At 30.3% G+C, this 19,226-nt stretch overlaps 1 protein-coding gene across 8 annotated transcripts in view; it reads right to left on the reverse strand.

The window, feature by feature from the left end:
* LOC108756606 (rho guanine nucleotide exchange factor 12) overlaps window positions 1-19,226 on the reverse strand; it is a 262,375-nt gene that overhangs the window by 161,163 nt on the left and 81,986 nt on the right. For 7 of the 8 annotated variants that reach the window (XM_018500539.1, XM_018500536.1, XM_018500534.1 and 4 more), the window contains 5 exons: window positions 15,572-15,811; window positions 1,565-1,846; window positions 1,074-1,163; window positions 874-987; window positions 652-750 (listed from right to left, as the gene is read on the reverse strand). In XM_018500539.1, the coding sequence (XP_018356041.1) occupies window positions 652-750; window positions 874-987; window positions 1,074-1,163; window positions 1,565-1,846; window positions 15,572-15,811 (825 nt within the window). The remainder of the gene's footprint in view (window positions 1-651; window positions 751-873; window positions 988-1,073; window positions 1,164-1,564; window positions 1,847-15,571; window positions 15,812-19,226) is intronic. The other variant, XM_018500537.1, reaches the window with a different exon arrangement.

The raw sequence follows: 19,226 nt of genomic DNA on the forward strand, positions 1-19,226 counted from the left end.
AAAATTATTAGCAAATATAACAAAAAATGATAGATGTTACTTTTTCTTTCTTACATGATATGTTAGACGTCTTTTTTCGATTGAACCATAATTTATGTGATCCGTTTGGTTACAAAATCAATTAATTTGGCAAAAGTTCTTTAGTCGTTGACGAGAAATCCTTGTAGTGTAATGCTTTAAAAAAAATTTTGTTTGTCTGTCAATCGTTTGTTGCATACATCCAACATTATATCCAGAGACTTGAAACTTTTGAAATATCATGAATATGTAATGTTGCGATCCAATATTTTAGTCTTTTAAATAATCTGCAACCATGTTGTCTCTATCGCAAACAAAAGACTAATGTCCACGTGATTAGTGAAATAAAAATTGTACAAAATTTTTTTAAACTTACCTAAACAATGTTTACATTTTTTTTTTTTCACTAAAATTGATCCAACTATTTTCAAAAAAACCTTTTATTATTTTGTTTACTGTTTTCATTACGTCACAAAAAATGTAATTTCAAGATTTATAATATTTGAGAAAATTTTATATCTCAAAAGTGCCAACTAATGACACCAATTTGAGCTCGATTAGAGCGGGGCAGATTTTATATAATTATTCCGCTATGTCTTTTACAAGGAATATTTTATGCATTGAATTACTTACCGCACCAGGTACTAGAAAACTAGAATGAATTTCATATGCCCATTTTTTCATCTCTTTGGCATTTCCTTCCTTATATAAATCAGTTACTAAATAAAATAACTGCAAAATATATTACGTTTATTATTAATGGTAAGCATTTCACATAATATTTTCGTCGTAAAAACAATTATATTTTGAAAATTGCTAATTTAAATAAATATAATCAGGAATAGTTATACATACCAAACTAGAAGGATCACTATTAGATAACACATAATTAATAAATACAGCAAGGTGTGCATAATGTCCCCATAGTCTGGATAAAGATTGGAACGGTCCATGATCTTCTAATTGACCCTAAAACATTATTAATAAAAAAAAAAACAAATCAATATTCAAGGATCTTAGTAAGCATTTCGTACATAGATTTATGTATAACTTACGATTTCTTGATCGCTAACGTCATCTTCTTCCATTGACATAATTGGCTGTTGGAACGTTGGCAATCCAGGAATAATATCAGTCGCAAGTGCCTGTGGTTACAAAAAACTATTATTGTGAGAGAAATAAGAAAAGTTATAATTATTATTTTGAATTACTATACAGATAATACACAAAATCAAATGTATTATATCAATCCATCATATTGATGATAAAATCAAAAAGAAAATACGTTTAGTTGATTGTGTGCGTGTGCGCGCGCGCGCGTGTGTGTGTGTGTGTGCGCGCGTGTGGGTGTGCGCGTGTGCGTGTGCGTGTGCGTGTCAATTTTTTAGATTCCAGATTATTGCAATTATAATTGTGTAAAATACAAAAATTAATTTTGTTATAAATCGCATCTAACTTATAGTCCAGTGTAGTTACAATATGAATTAAAAGAAGTTTAATGAATTAATGAATGATATACATATTTAAAATTAATAAAAATATTTACATCATTTAATGTGGATGAGAAAACATCTTGCCCTAAAATAGGAGCAGGATATGGTGGCGGTGGTGTTCCCGGTGGTGTGATACGTGGTAATTCATTGATATCGATATCATTATGCCTGACATGTCTTGGAGGTAACAAATCGTTCATTGATTCAGAAGCGATTAAACGTTTACTAGCTTCCGATGGAGATATTGCCGTTATTCCCAATTGTTCCGGACTGGACTTGGTTCGCTGATGTTTACTGAGCGCGTTTGAAGCATTCAAATTGACATCTTGAGAAAACTGAAATGTAATTTATTTTAAATTAATATATATAAACGTATATGAGACGTTCCACGTCAACCGGATCACGTGTCCAAAAATCAGCGCAATAAAAATAAACGTTCAAAGTCTCAAATTATTCATATATGCATTTACTTTCAAAAGAAATGTGACATTTTAAGAGATCCAATATGACGGATCCAATATGGCGCCCAGAAGCGATGAACATGGTATACGTATGTAACATTTTCTTGCTTAAACTACTGTAATGATCCTCAACTGGCTTGAAAATGATTACTTCTGGGTTTTTCGAGATTGCTGATTACGAATCTGCTGTCAAAATTTCGGAATTCAAAATAGTAGATTTAATATGGCGTACGAAACCTTGAGCCCCATACTCTTAGACCTTCAACCTCTTTTAATTCCCAAGCTTTCTAATCCCGAGCGTGAAGTAAACTATTTTAAATTAGTCTTAAAATAAAAAATATTTCATCACTAATTTTCAGCAAGTGATGATTGATTTTTGAACGTGCATTTAAAAATAAATCAGCACTTGCTGAAAACTAGTGATGAAATAATCTATAGAAATAATGCTTTTAAACGGTTTAGCTGGATCTTAAGTGCCTAATTATATATTGTATAATTTTGTGTGAATTTATATACTACTATGTAGTCATTTAAAATACGCGTCGAAATAATTTTTCGATTTTGAAATGCAAACTTTACTAAATTACCGCAGTAATATCATAAGTTAAATTAGTTAGCAATTTAACAATTTGATTTCTTTACACAAAAGTAATAAAATCAGTACATAGATCTTTTTAAACCTTACAATTTTCAATTGAAATATTTTTCTCAAAAATGCTTTGTTTTCGATCATATCCAAACTTTTGATCCATACGGTATAAAGTAAAATAGAATTTACTGCATTAATGAGATATATTCGAATAATATGGCCACACATAGACCATAATTTATTGAGTCTGCTACCAATTTCTGATTACAGAAAGTTAACAAATTGTACACAGAATTTGTACTACCAGACAATGTCAGCAAACTGCTGTCAAAAATATGACAAAACTTGACGACATGCTGTGCTTGATGACAGAAACCGAATAAAGTCTGCTACATAACTTGACAGCAGATTGACAGCAGAAACCGAGCAAGATCTGCCATTTTAATGTATGGCCTCGCCACGAGATACTTGTTTCGACTTTGTTTGTACTTTCCTATCACGAGATAGGAAGAAAACGTCCAGGAATCCTATAAGAATTGGCGTATGTAAATCGAATAGGCAAATCTCCTAGAGATTCCCAAGCTCTTTCGGAGTATGCTTTCTAATATAATATTATGGCCTTTCTCATGTGATTTTGTGAAATGTGAAGTTAATCAATAATATTTTAGCAATAAAATAATATTGATTTCCAGTTTCCACACCATATATAATATTATATATGAATATAGAATTATATAAAATTATATACAGGGTGGGGCATTTTAATCGCCCCAGACGAATCTCTCAGAAGAGATACAAAAAAAAAATTTCATGTAAAACTTTAAATACGAAGCGCCTTAAAAATTTATGTTGACCTTGACCTGACTTTGGTAGTGCTCCTTATCCAAAATCCGTTATTTTCATCTTTTTTTCTTTCAAGAAAACCTACAACTTTTATATAAAAAATATGATTGGAAATGGAACTTGTTTTTAAATATTCAAACTTTAAATACGAAGCGCCTTACAGTCCCGAGTGTTAAGATGTTGAACTAACATTCATTTAAATTGAATGTTTATCACGCTCGCCTATACATGCGTAATTTGCTACACATATCGGTTATTGCGAAGAATGTTGCTAAGGTCTCGGTAATCTAAAGGCTTAGGACGCTCGCACGGAATGCAAGAGATCCGGGTTCGACTCCCGGCCGAGGCAATATTTTTCGCAGTAAGTTTATTACAATTTTTTAAGATTTGGGAAAATTTGGGGGGATTATCAGAATGATTGTGTGAATCCGATAATTTCATCGGCTCTCAATTTATTTCTGAAAAATTAATTCAATTTAAATGAATGTTAGTTGAACATCTTAACACTCGGGACTGTAAGGCGCTTCGTATTTAAAGTTTGAATATTTAAAAACAAGTTCCATTCCAATCATATTTTTTATATAAAAATTGTAGGTTTTCTTGAAAGAAAAAAAGATGAAAATAACGGATTTTGGATAAGGAGCACTACCAAGGTCAGGTCAAGGTCAACATAAATTTTTTTAATGAAACCGTCATTTTTATTGCATATTCTTGTAGTACACCTCGAGAACTTTCCAAAACACTATAATAAAATATTTTTTCGTACTTTTCGAGTTATAGAACTTGAAAGTTACAGTACCTCCGGCATTCAAAGTGTTCGACTGACGGCTAAAAACCTCTTGATGTTGTTTAGGATCACGACCTGGATAACATTTGTCAAGATCAAGGCCATTGGTGATTACATCTCTTATTATCATGTTTACGTAAAAATAAATTTTTAATAAAAATGGAAATAAGAGAAACAACCTCCAATGGCCTTGATCTTGACAAATATTATTTAAGTTATGATTCTGAATAACATTCAAAAGATTCGTCGGTCAAAGACCTTGGGTAATGCTAATGCCAGAGGTACTGTAATTTTCGAGTCCTGTAACTCAAAAAGTACTTTATGGAAAAATATTTTGTTATAGTGTTTTGGAAAACTCTCGAGCTGTGATACAAGAATATGCAATAAAAATGAGGAATTATATTTAAAAAATTCATGTTGACGTTGACCTGACCTTGGTAGTGTCCCTTATCCAAAATCTGTTATTTCCATCTTCTTTCTCCTAAGAAAACCTACAACTTTTATATAAAACTTTGTCTTGTATCTCTCTTAGTTTCTGAGATATTCGCCTGGCGATTAAAATGCCTCACCCCGTATGTATGCAAAATTTCTTATAAAAAACCAGGTCGAGTTAAATGAAAATAACAGATTTTGCTCCTCGCAATCTCCTCTCAGATTCTGTCAGCAAATTCTGTTTGATTTCTGCTGCCAGTCTGTTTGCATAGAATGTTAACAAGTTCTGTCGGCAGAACAGGAGCAGAATGCAATATCAGTTGGACAGTCTGCTAATCTTCTGATCAAATCTGTTACTAGTCTATGTACATTTTGCTATCTGGATATATAATTATGTCTCACATAGCAATATCACGTAATGTCACAGTAATATCGCAATAATATTGCAATATATAAGAAATATTACATATAACAATATCACAGAAATATTACTGATAACTATGTTAGAACTATGTTTTACACCGATTTTGATATACTAAAATATCATAGTAATATTGCAGCAATATGACATTTTCAGTAACAGTGATATTATAATTAATAACATTTTTATAATGTTTTATTGACATTAAGAACATTCATTAAGACATTATTAAAATATCACAAAATTATACGCACACACACATAATTTTATAAGTGATATTTAGTTTAGATATTTATATTTTATAAATGATATTTATTACAACTTTTTCAGTTTATTGTAATATTATATAATAGTTTTTTTTTTAACAATAACAATCAGTATTCTTTTCTAATTTATATCATATATATGGAATAATTTTTTAAATAACATTAAAAATATCAATTCAATAAATTCTTTTAAAAATTCTTTAAAATGTTTTAATTTTTTCCAATAAATATTACATAAATATAAACATTGCATAAAAATCACAGAAATATTACATAATATTTGAGTGATATTTCTGCAATATACGAGTATCTCAGTAATATTCTTGTGATTCATTTTCACCGACATTATAATATTACTATAACATTTCAGTAATATTTCAACAATTTTTGCTAGATTCCGTAGTAATATTCCAATGGGAAAAATGATATTGCTGTGATATTACATGCTATATGGGGTTCATATACCTATACTTTCTTAATTTTTCAGAAATTTATCTCAATTAGCGTGAGAATTTATGATAACTTGGTTATCTGACAATTAAACATTTGAAGAAATTTTGTGCATTATGATATTAATTATTTACTATAAATTTGCTTAATTAATGTTATTATTTGAATTTGAAATTAGTTAAATTGTGATTTTACTTACATTGCCTGTTAATGTTTATTATAAATGAATAAAAAAAAAAGAAAGTGTCATCAAAAGCATAAGCGTATATAAAAATTTATTCAATTTTAAATAAATAAGTACGACATTAACACTGTTCTTACCCATTTTGAACATTAAAAAAAATGATGTTTCCAATTAGGAATTAATACGACTAATTTAAATTACTAATTTTTAAATATTTTTTATTATAGTAAAAAATTTTTTGCACATTTTCTTGAGTCTTTATATTGGGTTAGGGAAAAAATCTTTTTACATATAGCCGACAAATAAAGATCTGGTCGATTTTTTATGTGTTACTATTGTGTGACGTATTAAGTTATATATCGTTGGAAAGATGCTACTTATATAACATTTTGAAATAGATTGATCATAGATTTGAATGATACTGACACATTCAATCAAATTTGAAAATGAGTGAAAATCAGGAATATTTTCGACACATTTTACTTTTTTATTATAAAAAAGGGAAGAACGCTGCGTAAGCTGCAGAAAAAAATTGTGTTTATAGAGAGAATGCTCTAACAAGACAAGCAAATTGGTTTTCATTTCGAGAAAGAAATTTCAACGTCAAAGATGCACATCTGTTCTGGGCAGTCTACTGTAGAAAACGTCGATGAAATCTTTCAAAAAATTGAAGAAAATCGTCATGTAAGCAGTTATAATATAGCTAATGAGCTAAACATTGATTATAAAATCTAGAAAAATATATATTATAATAACGTCAAGTACAGGCAATAGGAGTCAATGCTGGTTATTAATTAGCCCAAGTCTTCTTAATATTAAATATATATAATCTTGAACGTTTCGACCATAAACATATAAGATAGATCCAGCATCTCTAAACTTTTCTATAGTATATGCTGGGTTTGGCAGAACGGTGCAAGAGGCAAAATATCGGGGCAACCTATCCTTCTCTGCGCACGGATTTTGACATTTATATCACTAAAAAAACTAAATAAGATATAAAAGTAAGGGTAATATTCAAGAATTCTACCATCCTTACCGATTCTAATGAAATTAAAGCAGAAAATATTTATTCTAGCCTCACTTACATATTCTCATGTTTCTATGCCATCGATGTGACAATTTCCTAACTTGAATAGTTGTTAACTTCAGTGATTAATTAATATCTCAGTCTACGAGGTAGAGCGTCACTTTTTTTGCTAGATTTATTCAAAAACGCATTGAATGAGTTTAATTCCATCAAAATCAATGAGAAAGATAGAATTCTTGAGTATTACCAAAGTAAGTTTAGTGTCAGGATGCGCGCAGAAAAAGATAGATTGCTCCGATATTTTGCCTCTCGCACCGTTCTGCTAAATCCAGATATACAATATATAGCTATTGCTGGATCTATCTTACATTTCTATGGTTTTTTAACCATAGAATTTCTATGGTATTTTAATTCATGGTTCGAGTCTTCTTCAGCAATATTTTTCCTTGACGACGGTTGGAATATTGCATCGCAAAATAATATCTCCAGCGTTTTTCCTCTCAAAAAATTGAGACGTTGACTATTGTGAAGTAACTCACAAAGAGTTAGAAAGCTCAGTGATGATGAGAACTTAAGCTCACAAATTTGACGCTTCTACACTGAACAATAAATACATTGCATATGCAAAATTTTGTACATGGTTAGTATGTTAAAAAAAATTATTATAAGTCAAAAATTAAAATAAGAACTAAGAGAACAATTTGTGTCATATCATTTCGACAGTCGGTTGAATAATAATGATTATCACAACAATGTGTCAACGAGTCAATTTTTTAAGAGGAAAAACGTTGGAGATATTATTTTGCGATGCAATATTCCAACCGTTGCGTTAGGAGGAAATACTACTGAAGAATACTCGAACCATGAGCTGAAACGTTCAAGGATATATATATTTAATATTAAAAAGATTTGAGCTAATTAATAACCAGCGTAGACTCCTATTGCTTATACTTAACGTACGTTATTATTATTATATATATATATATATATATATATATATTTCTAAATTATTTCAATTAAAGAAGTCTGTAAAAAACTTATTAGTTTTTTGTTAGTTTTTAATTTCTCATTGATTATAAAATCGTTTTGGGACACTTGCGTAAAGCTGGACAAAGAAGCTCGATGTTTGCCACATGATTTGACAGTAAAAAATTTAATGGATCGAATATCCATTCGCAAATCGCTGCTAAAACAAAATAAAATTGAACCTTTTCTGAAAAGATTAATAACGGGCGATGGAAAGTGGACAACATATGATAATAATAATTATCGAAAAAGATCGTGATCGAAACGAAGTGAGGTACCACAAACAATCGCAAAGCCCAGATTGACGTCAAAGAAAATGATGCTGTGTGTCTAATGGGACTGGAAAGGAGTCAGTCGTCCATTATGAACTGCTGCCGCCAACGATTGATTCTGATCTCTCTACTGCCAATAACCAATAACTAATAATTGGAATAATCCATTCAGAAAAAATGACCAGAATTGAAATCAATAGAAAAGGCGTTGTCTTCCATTATGACAACGCTAGGCCACACACGTCTTTGATAACTCGACAAAAATTGAAAAAGCTTCTTGGCTGCGAAGTTTTGATGCATCCACTATATAAGTCCTGACTTTGCACTGACCGATTATCATTGGTTTCAGTCTTTGCATAACTCCTTTAATGGAGTAAATGTGACTTCAAAAAAGGCTTGCGAAAATCATTTATCTCGATTTTCTACCAAGAAATTATAGAAGTTCTACATCGAATAATGGCTCTATCCGAAAAATGGCAAAAAGTCATCGATTAAAACGGCACATATTTGATATAATAAAAGGTTTATAAACAATTTAAAAAATGTTTTAATTATGTTCCAACTTGTAAAAAGACTTCTTCCTTAATCCAATATTATGCTCTAAATTCGTTTTTCTAAAGATATTTTACGGAATATAGAATCATTTTAATATAGATCATAGATAGCCATAATATCCGTAAGCTGTTATATGCACGCATACACGCACACATTTAAAAAAATTGTGTATAAATAATATATGTAAAGATGACGTAAAAATAATAGGTTTATAAATACTTGTACTATACTTATATATAGTGTAATAAATATTTTCTTCTATGCAATATTTATTAAACATAATAATCATAACTTTTTTATATAAGGTTTAAATACTACATATTGACTTTAATTACACAGTCAAATTGTACATTTAAAATAAATTATTTATATGTTACTAATTTATATATTATAATATTATTACACTAAATAATCTTAAATATTCTACAACATAGAAATAACGGTATGATACGGTACAAATGTTAGACCAATGAGAATAATCTAATCTAATTAAATAAGAGACATCCTATACATATTTGATCAAAGCAGAGTTTAGTACTTAACTTTTAGACCGCCGCACATTTGACTGACTGGTGGTCAAAATTATTTTTTTAATTTAAGTGAATCTAAACGTGCCGTTTTACTAATTTATTGTTCACTAATTCATTTAACTTATTTAATTATTCTCTTTAATTAAAACGTATGTTTAAGCTTAAAATATAGTATATATATTACAATATTAATTCGAATCATTATTTTGACATTCAGTGACTTTAAAATAAAATTCAAAATTGAAACCAAAAATAAACATATAAAGGGTCAAGAAATTCATATTTATTACTAACTTTATTACTTTAATAAACTTATTTTAGCTATATCACGGAAAACCGTGCGATTAAATTAGAAACCTTCATCTTTTTATTAAAATTTAAAAAATTATTAAGGAACAAAAAAGTACTACTAATACCATCGAGTTTGTTAAAATTAGTCGAAGAAAATTTTTTCGAAACGCTTTAGCTTACAAGAGCAACACCGGAGATTTTGATGCGCTTTTTATGGCTATTCTAGCAAAAAAAAATATGTCCGGCTATTTCAACCATTGGTCCATAGTTTCGAAGAAATCGATTTTTTAAATAATTATTGTAATAATTTAAGAAATGTACTGTATAGGAAAATAACAATACCTTTATAAATTTTATTTTATTTCACCGAATTAAAAAGATAAAAGTTAAAGATAAAATTACACCAGGATGGATGATTCTGAATTTTGGATGATGATTCTGAACGTAGCAAGTAGACCGTGCGCCAATCAAAATGTTGCTCACTTCAGTAAGCATTTGACTCATTCGCGCGCGCGACAATTCTCTGAACTAAAGAAATATTTTAATAAAATTTACCAGCATGAAAAACGATAGAAATTTTCATGATAAAATCGCATATGCCAATAGAGTGGAAAATGCAATTATTGATGTTGCAAGACAAAACATTTTTGTCGCTCTCAAAATAAGATATAACTGAACATCAAGCTGAAAATTTGTGGTCAAATTTTATACAAAATGCAACTGACTGAAAAAGTGGAAAGTTCTAAGTTTTCTAAAAGAGCAAAGATTATTGGAAAGAAAAGTGCGGAATTTGGAGCAGAAAGGATTTGTAAGTTTCATTTTAAAGAAAATAAAGAATTATTTTTGGTAGAAGAAGGTATTAATACGACTAATTCTAATATTTCATCACCAATTTATTACATTGTATAAATATCGATTATAAATATAAATTGTAATTTACTCAAATATATAGTTAGCAAAATAATTGCCAATCCGTACGTTCAAATAATCTGTTCGCAAAAATGTATACATTAATGGAATTATTCATATATAACTAATACAAAATACATTTTATTAATTATTAAAAAATAAAATTAATTTTTAATTCCTTTAACAAATCATTGTAATGTATTCATTACATTTAAAATTAATTACTAATTTATATAATACATTTCAAATAAATATCAAATAGTCAATTATTATTTTAAGTAATAATTTATTAATTGTCAACTTATTAATTGTAATAAATTGGTGATAAAATTTTAAAACTAGTCGTGTTAATACTTTCTTATGTGATGCATTCCTCTACCAAAAGTAATTCTTCATCTTCTCTTCGAAATGAAAATCATTTCTACCATAAATTCCGCAATTTTCTTTTCAATAATCTCTGCTCTTTCAGAAAACTTAGAACTTTCCACTTTTTCAGTCAGTTGTAGTTTGTATAAAATTTGCAACAAAGATGTTGTCTTGCATCACTAATCGCATTTTCCACTCTATTAGCGTATACGATTTCATCATGAACATTTCTATCATTTTCCATACTGGAAAATTTTATTAAAATACTTCATCAGTTCAGAGAATCACTGCATGGAGAGAAATGTATACGCTAGAATTCTAGTAAATTTTATGAAATTATCAAGTTCATATAGGGGCGTGCCTACTTATCCTAAAATTTTTTTTACATTTCTGGTAAATGAGATTGTCATATGATAATCATTCTTACTTTATCGAAAAAAATGTTTTCTTTAGCATTGACAAAATTTATTTTACTGGGTAGTAAAAAATATATATTTATAAAAGTTCTGAGAGTTGTTTGTGCTCATCAGTCTTAAAAATAGTACGATTTACTTTACTGTAAGCATAAATTATTTTACTAAAAGTATGATTTATCTTACTATAACATAATAATAGTCACTTGAAATTAATACTATCATGATGTACTTTCTATTTTAAATCTCTGGTAATTTTACTTTTAGGCAAATAAAATTTATCACAAATTCAATAAAATAGCCAGAATATTTTTACTAATCTTATAAGGTATCCATCCCTCAATTATTTTTTTCCGTGTACGCGCGCAAGTGAGTCGAATGCTTACTGAAGTGAGCAATATTTCGACTGGCGCGCGGTCTACTTGCTGCGTTCAGAATCATCACCCAAGTGTAATTTTTAACATTACACCTTAACATTCTGTGAAATAAAATGAAATTTATAAAGGTATTGATATTTTCCTATAAGAGGTCTGTTCAAAAAGTTCAATCGCGAATTTTGTTTTTTCAAAAATTATTTATTTATTCATGAATATCTATTTTGTCCCCTTCAAAGTAATCCCCATCAGATATTATACACTTGTGCCAACGTTTTTTCCAATCCTCGAAGCACTTCAAAAAATTATTTTTTGTGATCTTGTTCAGCTCCTCCTTCGATGCCGTCTTTATCTCCTCAATCGTAGCGTAGCGTCGTCCTTTCATGGGCCTCTTCAGTTTCGGGAACAAGAAAAAGTCACAGGGGGCCAGATCTGGGGAATACGGTGGCTGCGGCATCATTAGTGTGTTGTTTTTGGTCAAAAATTCGCGCACAAGCAACGATGTGTGAGCAGGGGCGTTATCATGGTGCAAAAGCCAATTTTTGTTCTTCCACAAATCCGGGCGTTTCTGGCGGATTGCTTCGCGCAAATTGCGCATAACTTGCAGGTAATATTCCTTATTGACCGTTCTACCCTGTGGCAAGAACTCATGATGCACCACGCCCCTGCAATCGAAGAAAACTGTAAGCAAAACCTTCACATTCGACCGAACTTGGCGCGCTTTTTTCGGTCTTGGCTCGTGCGGCAGCTTCCATTGGGATGATTGAGCTTTGGTTTCCACGTCATAACCATAAACCCATGATTCGTCACCAGTTATGACCCTCTGGAGCAAATTTGGGTTGTCGCGGACAGAGTCCAACAGCTCCTTAGCAATGTTAATGCGATGCTGTTTTTGGTCGAAATTGAGCAATTTTGGTACGAATTTCGCGGCGACCCGTCTCATGCCCAAATCATTGGTAAAAATCGAATGGCACGAGCCAATCGATATGTTTAGGTCCTCAGCAACCTCTCTAACGGTGATTCGACGATTGGCCAATACTATTTTCTTCACTTCATCAATGTTTTCGTCTGTTGTTGACGTGCTCGGGCGTCCGGCACGCTCTTCGTCGTTCACATCTTCTCGGCCCTCTGAGAACATTTTGTACCACCGATAAACGTTGCTTCGGTCCAAGGTAGCTTCACCATATGCCACAGTCAACATTCGGAATGCGTCCGCGCACTTAATTTTGTTTTTCACACAAAATTTGATACAGATTCTTTGATCCATTTTTTGGAATAGGCAAAAATCGAAGACGAGCCAAAACACGTGCAAGCAAAGCAGCTGTTAAAAATTAATTGAACATTCAAAATGGCCGAACTTGTCGGCATAAGTGAGAGACATGAGTACCAACATAACGCCACAAAAAATCGAAAATCGAATATACGTAACCCGCGGAAATTCAAAATTCGCGATACTTTTTGAACAGACCTCGTACAGTACGTTTCTCAAATTATTACAATAATTATTTAAAAAATCAATTTCTTCGAAACTATGGGCTAATGGCTGAGATGGCCGGACACGTATCGTTTTTTTTTTCGCTCAAGAACAGCCTGTAAAAAGTACATCAAAATCTCGGACATCATCACATGATGTTCCCCTTGTTAGTTAAAATAATTACAATCTTGATAAAAATAGTTAAAATCTATTCAAACGTACCCATTTTATCACAATTCATAACTATTCACTTGAAACTATCCCAAATAAAAAATATTTACTCTTGAAAGGATGCTATAAACACTAAGAAAAAATACGTCTAACTATCAAATAGGTTTCGACTGTTGGTCACTTGTTTACACGTAACAAAGACATTAGGTAATCAATTGCTTTCTGACTCTTCAGCCTTCTTAAGTAGTATTTATTTTCAACCTGGTTTCAAAAATCGACTTTACCTAAATTGGCTACCTAAATCAAATAAATACTCGTATCCCATTGTGCCCCGGCCACTTCAGCCATATGACGTCATGCGATGACTCTTACACATCAAACAATGTATAATAGACATATACAGGGTGTCTCAAAAAGATCGGGACACCTGAATATCTCGGGAAAGTTTTACAGAAAAACTTTTGTCTGTTTCAGACAAAAGTTGTAGAGTTCATAAAGATCTGTTTACTGATCAGTTTTACCTTGGGTCGCCAAGTCAGTAGCGGGATTCTCTAAATGTCTTATCGCTGATTGTCGCTATTGTTCACTAGTGACAGCCAATGACAGGACAATCTTGGAAGAAAGCTCGACTCTCATTGGCTATCGCTAGTTAACGATAGCAACAATTGTCGATGAAACATTTAGAGCATCCCGCAATAGATCAAGATCACATCGATTTTTTTAAATAGTACACCTTATTTTTTATTCCAGATTCTAATAGCTAGTCAAGAGTTTTTCAAAATACTACAATAAAAAAGTTATTTTTTATGAAGTATTTTTCAAATTATAAAGCTTGAAAGTTACATCGCCGGCATTAATATAGCGCATGGTATCCAACTGACGGTTAAAATTTCTTAAATGTTATTTAGGATCATGTCCTAAATAACATTTGTTAAAATTAAGATCAATTGGAGATTATTTCTGTTATTTACATTTTTATATAAAAATGAATTTCCAGTGCAAAAATGAAAATGAGAGAAACACTCTCCAATGACCTTGAACTTAACAAATATTATCCAGGACATGATTCTTGTTCAAATGTTATCTTGAACAACATTCAAAAGCCGTCAATCGGACATCTTCCGTAACGCTAATGCCGGTACTGTGACTTTCATGTCTTATATTCGAAAAGTACTTCATGAAAAATTACTTTATTATCGTGTTTAGAAAAGCTCTTTTACCAGCTATTAGATTCTGAAATCAAAAGTAGAATGTCCCATTTTAAAAAATCGATGTGACCTTGACCTGACCTTGACAATATCACCCTGAAAGTCCAACTGATAAGATCAGTAAATAAATCTTTTTGAACCTAACTTTTGTCTGAAACATTTTTCTGTAAAACCTATATTTTCCGAGATATTCAAATATCCTGACCTTTTTGGGATACCCTGTATATGGATTATTATAGGACTATATGAGGGAACTATCCATAATTTTGGATTTTAAAATCCCGGTGGTCTAAAGGTTCAATATTTCTATGTAAATTTATATATATGTTTAATTCTATAAACTGCGCGGCGAAATTCTTTTCAGTCTTGAAATACATTCATGAACAACTTATCATTAATAATATAGGATTTCTTTCGTTTTCATCGCTGCAAAATTCGTATTGTATCTTATTGTTTATCACGCTTCTCCTTGAAACGTTCACTTACTAGATTATTGCGACAATATTACCATAGCTTTGGTATGAACAAATTGATATGACGTCCATCTCAGAAAGACGGGAGTTCCAAGCTCAACCTCTGGCTAAGACAATATTTTTCACAATAAAATTATTCAAGATATTTAGATTCTCTTTAATATTTTATCATTAATATTCTTATAAAAATGCTAATTAGCATTAAAAAATTGCTTGTTAGTGATATGACTATTCCGGTTCTGTTCATGAATGTGTTTCAAAACCAAAAAAAAATTTCGGTACGCAGTTTGCAGAATTAGATATATATACAAATTCACCCAAAAATATTTAAGCACTAAGACCGAATATAGAATTTTTCTTATTTAATTAGATATATAGAAATAACCATTTTTAAAATATAAATTCTTAAACTCATTAAATAAAAAAATTATTTATAATATGAGAGACAATTATGAACATATATACGATTATCAGCAATAAAACGGGTACAAAGGATATCAATGTTTAAACATTATTGGACAATTAATCTACTTACAGAGTTAGAAATTTCCTGATTGACGGTTGAAGGCGTTAAATGAATCAGCAGATGTCGCTCCGGTTGGACTGTGTTTTGTATGGCAGATGGAGGTCTGGGAGGCAAAGGCGGCGGAGAGAGACTTTGCATGGATAAGGATTTGCGTGACGGCAGTGGGGGTGGCATGTCTGCGCCACTGCCACTGCTTGAGAGTGGACAATAACCCGAGGAACACGAAGTATTTGTTACCAATGAGCAAAGCTGCAAGACACAACAAAAAGTTGCTGTTACCAAAGAGGCAAAGTTATAAAACACAATGTGTTAGCAAAAATAGGCGAAAGCTTTGGTGCATTTATGATAAATCGAATTATATACAGGTTGTTATCTCTAATGAAAGGGAGAAACAATTCTGAACGTAATAAGTTAAAAAAATAAAATAAAATTTCTTTTCCATAATAATTAACAAACATCGAGAAATTAATTGTTAAATTTATTTATTATTGTTTATTTATTTATTTATTTGATGTTAAAGGACCCTGCACTAATCTTATGAAAAATATCTTTCTGCGGATTTGGCCAATTTTTGGATATATTGTAGTTCTCTTTATTTTGAACAAGTGTCTCAATGGGCACAACTTGATCCTGTAAGCCTTTCCGTGCTACAAGTCTTGAAAGGTCCAGTAATCATGTAAAATCTGGACCTTTCAAGGCTTGTAGCGTAGAAACAGCTCATACGTTGTGTCCATTAAGATATTTGTTTAGAATGAAGATACAACATATCAAAAAATTAGTCAAATCCGCAGAAAGACATTTTCCTTTTAAGATTAGTGCAAGGTCCTTTGGACATTAGTTCATATAGAAAAAAAATTTTAATCAGATAAGGTATATTTCTTATAGAATAAAAATAATAACCTATTAAATGACTTGCATAAAAATTATTAAATGACTTACATAAAAATTATTAAATGATTTGCACAATTTAATATGTGATATTATTATTCTGATCTTGTACATGCATACATTTCAAGAAAAACAATTCGGCGCACGTGGAATCAGAAATGTATATAAATTCACATTAAATGAGAAAGTATTTAAGATATGTTTCGACCGAAAATAGGAATTACACTTAATTAAAATTAAAAATTAATAAGCAAAAATGGCTTATTTGTAATATTAAAAATTTTTATAAAAGAGATTAACTTATCTTGAAATTCTGATCAGAAATCATGAATGCATGTTCAATCTATATAAAATACATTTTTCTTATTTCAAAATCTGCCACTTTGTAGTCACTTTATCATAGAATTTAAATATGAAGTTTTCTCAAGACAGCAAATTTATACTTATAAATTTTTAATATGTAATTATAGATAAATATACACAGTCTAATTTATCATAATAAATTCCTCTAAATGTACATATATACAGGATGATTCGTACCTAGTAAAAGATTTAAATATTAGTAAAATTTGAAGCTATATGAATAATAATTATTATAATAGTTTATACCAATGTGCTCAACACAAAGACGGACATCATATCAAAGGGAAACAATTATTCTATGGATAGAGACATTGGAAACATTTCAAGATCAACTTCATTTTTTTTAATAGAATACTATATTTTTTTCATTGTATGACAGCCCTTTAAACAATGCTAGAAATCCTAGAGTCATTCTAGTAAGAGAGAGACACAAAACCGGAAGGACGTCATGTTTCAGTCTCACCGGAAACGCCTAATAATACTTATTTTTCTTTAATAAATGACACTTGCCCTAGGAAAAATAAGAAGGGGATCAATACGACCAAAACTAGATTAGCGATAATTATTTTAAGATAATTAACTCAAACCAAAACGAAAAAACGTTTGCCCCGGTGTCACCATGTTAAAAAATGTAGTTCCACACCTATAAAAATTACTCTCACCTATTCACTTACATTCACTAACACATTAACAAACTGAAATGGCGGCATCACAAAGAGCTTACGTATCAAGAGCAAACCCAGATCTCTTAGAATCACTCTAGTAAAAATTGATACGCAAGCTCTTTAGGGAGTAATATTTTTCGCAAGTTCTTTATAGATTTTTAAGATGTATGTAATTAAATTTTGGAGAATTATTAATACAATATATCAGATGGATTGAAAGTCCAATAATAATACCCTGCGCGCGCGCACGTGTGTGTGTGTGTGTGTGTGTGTGTGTGTGTGTACAGACTATTTCATCTTAATTTCCCCGGATAAATATCTTGAAAAATACGTAAGATATAAAAAATATTTCAAATAAAACTGTAACAGTTTCGAGGAGGATGTAGTTCGGTTACGTTGCTTTTTTCTAAGTTGAGAAGCCAAAAATATATGATGATCGTCTTCATGTTTTTAAATAAAAAATTGTAATTTTTTTAACATAACGTGTAATTCTTATTATTATTATTCCGCATGTAAAAGTATTAAAGTAAAAATATCAAAAGTAGCTTACCAATAACTTACAAGATATTTTATACTTTATTCTGGCACATATTAACATGAAATATTAAATATCTCATGATATGTTAAATTTTTTATAATCATACCTTAATATTTTTACGAACAGAATAATGAGATGAATCAATTGATATAAAAAAAGAACCCATTTGCTTATTTAAAAAATTATCTATTTGGCCTACATATTTTTTAAAGCAACTATATGTTGTGTATTTTCAGTACACAAATTGATTTACCTTCTTATTCTCCCTATAAAAGTATTAAAGAGAAGTACCATTAAAGAAGTTTTATTATATTCATTAAAAAGATACAATTATAAAAAAAATTAATAGTTTACGAGATATTTGATATTTCATGTCAATATGTACCAGAATAAAGTACAAAATTCTCATAAATTATTATTTTTTTCTATCTACGGCTTAATACTTTTATATGCACAATAATTAGAAGAATTAAATTATACCAAAAAACTGTGTAATTCCATTTAAAAGAAAAAAAAATCATCTTGAAATCTTGGAAGCACATCTAGAGAGAATCTGTGACCATCAAAACATATCCCTCTCAAAACAAAGTAATGGTTATTCTACAATGTGCTTTTTGTTTTCTCTTGCTTTTTCCTGCTTTTTAACCGTTTTATCAACAATTGTATTCTTACTATGTATTTCCTGTTTCTTCTGAAGTTCGTTAACTTTTATCTCAAGCGACATAAAACAAAAAGTCAGATAAGAAGCAAAAATACAAGATGTAAAAAGTAGCAAAAAGCAAGAAACAGAAAACAAAAAGCATTGTAGAATAATCACATTGTAGAATAACCATAAGTTCCACTTGAAACATTTGGAATAACGAATAGTTCAAAAGATAATTTCGAAGCTTTCAATTCACTCTATATCACATATTTCTATTATAACACTAGACTGCTAACTCCCCACTTTTCCTGTTGTCAGATAGTATGTATTACTTATGGCACATGCGCATTGTGAAACCGCGCATGCGCAGAACACCATATGTTTATATACTTTCATATATTCGAAGAGGTTTATATATATATATATAAGGTGTAGTAAAAAGAAATCTATTATTTTTGCATTAAATTGAAGGCTTTATTTAGCATAGTTAGAATGATCCGATTTAGGTCAAATATGCACCGTTTTGTTCGATAACTTGTTGCCATTTTGAAGGTAATTTCATTATGC

This window comes from Trachymyrmex septentrionalis, unplaced genomic scaffold, assembly GCF_001594115.1.
Source record: "Trachymyrmex septentrionalis isolate Tsep2-gDNA-1 unplaced genomic scaffold, Tsep1.0 scaffold129, whole genome shotgun sequence".
In the NCBI taxonomy this organism is placed as follows: domain Eukaryota; kingdom Metazoa; phylum Arthropoda; class Insecta; order Hymenoptera; family Formicidae; genus Trachymyrmex; species Trachymyrmex septentrionalis.